This window comes from Anticarsia gemmatalis, chromosome Z, assembly GCF_050436995.1.
Source record: "Anticarsia gemmatalis isolate Benzon Research Colony breed Stoneville strain chromosome Z, ilAntGemm2 primary, whole genome shotgun sequence".
In the NCBI taxonomy this organism is placed as follows: Eukaryota; Metazoa; Arthropoda; class Insecta; order Lepidoptera; family Erebidae; genus Anticarsia; species Anticarsia gemmatalis.
This window is the reverse complement of record NC_134776.1, coordinates 1,417,739-1,422,089: the sequence shown is the minus strand read 5'-3', so window position 1 is coordinate 1,422,089 and position 4,351 is coordinate 1,417,739. Positions and strand designations below refer to the sequence as shown.

The window sequence follows — 4,351 nt, the reverse complement described above, 5'->3', positions numbered from 1 at the left end:
AAAATCTTCTCATAATGGCGTTGATAGTAATACGTTTATTGCCGTACCTCGTTTTCAAAATGTCCCAAGCCTTTTCATAATTCGAAGCTGCCACCAGTATGTGTTTTAGTACTGACGCCGCTTCTCCTGTAACACTGGTTTTCAAATAATGTAATTTTTGGACATTATTCAACGATTTGTTCATGTGCACAAGCGTGTTGAAAAGGTCATGGAAGGACATCCACTCTTCATACTGCCCGCTGTAGGTTGGTAATTGTATTTTAGGTAACACCACTCGAGTTTCACTTGGAAGAGGCGTAGAAGATGTATTCTCATCGTACGCTGCTGATCCCAATAAGTCCATTAATTCACATTAATAAGATTTATGTACAAATCTTCATGCTTGTAAAATTCATTTTTCACAATGTAGGGTATTTGTTTTTCTTCTTATCGGGACACGGTGCGTATTATTTTGTCATGGGCGAGCTCATACTTGTTCCAATAATCTTCTACTCGCTTCAGCCGAGTTTCTATGTAATTTCGTGTTAATCTACTCTTCGGACACTTCTTCAAATTGACCAATGTATTTTTCAAGGTTTTCACCATGTTCTCCACAACATTTAACGATTCTTGTAATTCCTCCATTATAAAACGTAGCAGTAATAATCACTCGTAACAAAAGTTATTTGTATTTCAACACGAATATTAATTTGTTAATAAAATCACTGCAGTTATGCACTCGTTATCAGTTTCTTTTGTTCTCGGGCGTTCGGATCGCCGGCACAGCACGCCGGTAAAAAATGGTATCTTCGCTGGATCCGGCTCGATAATGGACCATATGTTAATAGTGTTAAGGTCGATATTTGCTATGCGCCGGCTTGTTAGAAATAAAAGTGCGTGTTGACAGTTTGAATGTTTATTGGACACTGAACTCAAGTAAAGAAGTATGGTTTATCGAATGAACGAATGAGTGATGCATACTTATAGATACGTTAGCTACTAGACACTATTTTAAACGAACACCCTCTTTAAACTCAGTAACAACTTTGAAATTTTTCGAACGTTACCGGCGGCGGCGAGATGCCGCGCGGGGATACTTTAAAATTATTAGAATAAAGTGCATAATTGCTTGAACCTGACAAAAAATGCTCGCGCGGCATCGCGTCGCCGCCTGGCATCCGATGGCAAATCGAATAATTTCGTTTGTTGTCGTTGTTCGCCGCAACTAACAGATGGCGTTGTAGTTCGTAACACATAACCAAATTAATTGGTTGCATTAAGAAAATAAATTGGATAGCTATGAAGGAGAGCTAGACTATGTGGTAAGTTTTAAAAAATAAAAAACGGATGATATATAAAAAATAATTACGGGTTACGCGGTTTCGGACGTATCATCGCAAGTATACATTATTAGGTACGCGTGTGAAGAGCTCCGGCGCAGATAGGTCTGTCTGTAGCTATAATAATATTCTGAATCCAGACGGGTAAGCAATGGTCAGTCTATAATAAGGTATTATATTTTACACTGTAAACTGGTACGGATACAGACGAGAGAGGAAAAGAAGGTAACCACAGGAAATCAGGCCTGCCTGAGCCTGTGTCACATTGTGTGTCCTTCGGGTCCCTTTCGTAAATAACCATTGGATGACAAAGAGTTGTTAGCATTTTTATGTGTAGGTGAGTCGAGGATCGAGTGCTTCGCAATTCGCGTGCTCAAACGAATAAGCAACAGTACGAAATTCATGCGAGCGGAGCCGCACGGGTCAGCTAGTTTAACATATATCTAAAACTAAATCCAAAATTAAGAAGAAATCGTAAAGTAGAACACATTTGCTTTGAGAAAATAGTGAAGCTAAGCTAACGATAGCAATAATGGAAGGCATCAAAACCGCTCTCACTTACAATAATATCGTAAACACCCTGACATAATTCCCATTACATTGCAAAAGACACTAGTTTAAATGTAAAAATCGCGTATCTCGTCAATTTTGTTATAGTATATGCGTAAAGATGACATTTAAATCACTATTATCTCTTATCTATATATGCAAATGATAAAAGAAAAGGAGGGCGCCACTGTGCCTGAGTCAACATCGTCTCTGTACTAAAATAAGTATTTAAAATGCTAATAAGTTCTTTAGAAGTGTTATAAGTGCTAATTGTCATAGTAAACAGTGCGAAAAATAACATATATTGGAGACTCTTACCAAAGTGATAATACGACAACATTATTCAACAAAAACTAGAAGACAGTTTCATTAACAGTGTTTTCTTATTAAAAGACAGTGGACCTATCAAGACTTACAAACAACAGTGTACAAGTGCCAAAAACCGTAATAAGTGCATAATCAGTAGTCAAAACAACACCAGTGCATATTCCGATATTAAACATAACCTTAAGGGTCAGCGCAGACCAAGAGGAGCGCAGCGGAGAGGATTTTTTTAACGCACTTGAAAATCAACTTTAAATTAATTAAAATAAAGTGCATAATTGCTTGAACCTGACAAAAAATGCTCGCGCGTCCTCGAGGATGCGCGGGTATCCCCGCGCATACTCGAGGACGCGCGAGCATCGTACGAAAAATTTCAATGTTGTTACTGAGTTTAAAGAGAGAGAACGTCATTTTTATTCTTCTTCAGTCAAAAGAGCAATTATAATCATGGCCCAGTTTACCATCGTTGACGAATTTTCACAAAAACTGGCCTGTTTAATGAAGAATGGTAACCTAGAAAGTTTTCCTCGCGCAGGCTCGAGCAGTCGCGAGCATGGTCGAGCATCCGCGAGCCGTAAAGAAAATGCTCGAGACCGCGCGAGGATTATTCCGGTCTGTCTGCGCTGGGCCTAAAATCAAGTGATTTGCAAAACTCGAACAATACGTTAGATCTTTAAAAATCATTAGAGCAGCGCCATTTATTGTAAAACGCCAGAAGTAGCGCGTGTATCAATAGATACCACGGGCTGAACGCAAGCGCAACACTATCTGCACACTGCAGAGACGAGATAGTGTAAACACCTAACACGAGAGGGCAGCACCAGTATCGTAACAAAGTAAATTGAGTATTATCAACCATGGAGGAAATTATGAACGTTCTTAAAAGTATTCAAGAAGAACTCGACAATCAAAAAATAGCAATCAGGAAAAGTGGAGAAGACGTGGCGAAACATGTTACAGAAAATATCAACAAAATATTGGAAGAAAGGCTTTTCAAATGGGAGAAAAATCAAGAAATACTGAAAGAAAAGATAGAAAACCAAGAAAAAAGAATCTATTTTTTAGAAAAACAAGCGAGAGTGAGAAACTTAGTCTTCTTTGGAATTGAAGAAAAAGAAAAATCGTACGACGACTTACAAACCAACATAACAAATTTTATTAATGAACGGTTTAATACTAGCTTAGAAGCTCGCGACATACAAGAGATAAGAAGAATAGGGAAACAAGGAGATAGACCACGGCCAATAATAATAACCTTCGCAACTCTCGGTCAGAAAATTAATATTTTAAAGCAGAAAAGAGTTTTGAAAGATACCCAATTTTACCTGAAGGAAGACTTTCCAAAACAAGTATTAGAGAAAAGAAAGGAGCTGCAAGAACAAGCAAAACTAGAGAAAGAGAAGGGAAATATAGTAAGAATAAAATATGACAAACTAGTCATACAGAATCCTAACAACAAAAGGTCACTCCCTGTGTCACCAGTAAATACTTCAAAATCGCAAAGCGACATCAGCACACAGGCAAAGAAGAAGAACAAAACGCTGAAAACACACGCAACCATACAAAGATCGAACAGCGTATCCGAGGGTATTGTAAAACCAAGCATGCTGCAATTCTTAGTCAACAAAAATACAAGCAGCACCGCCCAAGGACAGAATAACGAAAATAGAGACAGTAAAGCATAGCATTTATTCCACCCCTCCCTCACGAACGACACACATAATAAAAACCAGATAAGCAACAATATCCATCTTCCAACAAACAACAGACATCTCCCAGTACGGCTGGTCCCCGAGGGAGAGATCGACCAAAACCTTCCAAAGATTAAAAGAAAATCTGTTCTTAACATCTGTACCTTCAATGCAAAATCATTATCTACTGAAACCAAACTAATTGAGCTAAAATCAGCATTACAAGAAATTAACAACGACATACTAGGATTAAGTGAAGTGCGCCGATTGGGCGAGAAAATTATCGAAGATACAGACTATATTATGTATTATCTAGGTCAAACCAAAGGTCAATACGGTGTGGGTTTCCTAGTGAAAAAAAAATACAAAGAAAATATAAAGAGATTTATTGGAATATCAGAGAGAGTCTGTATACTAGAAATTGAGTTGGAAAATATTTTCTTGGCTATAATACAAGCTTATGCACCC

The 4,351-nt window shown here is 38.0% G+C and overlaps 1 protein-coding gene across 1 annotated transcript; it reads left to right on the top strand.

Annotated features, from left to right (window-relative positions):
• Positions 1-3,049: 3,049 nt before the first annotated feature.
• On the top strand, positions 3,050-3,877 carry LOC142986126 (uncharacterized). The gene has a single exon (XM_076134398.1). It carries the CDS (start codon positions 3,050-3,052, stop codon positions 3,875-3,877), a length of 828 nt encoding a protein of 275 aa, XP_075990513.1.
• Positions 3,878-4,351: the final 474 nt, after the last annotated feature.

Excerpts from the sequence above, each read along its gene's own strand:
- LOC142986126 (XM_076134398.1), top strand. The coding sequence starts at position 3,050 with ATGGAGGAAATTATGAACGTTCTTAAAAGTATTCAAGAAGAACTCGAC.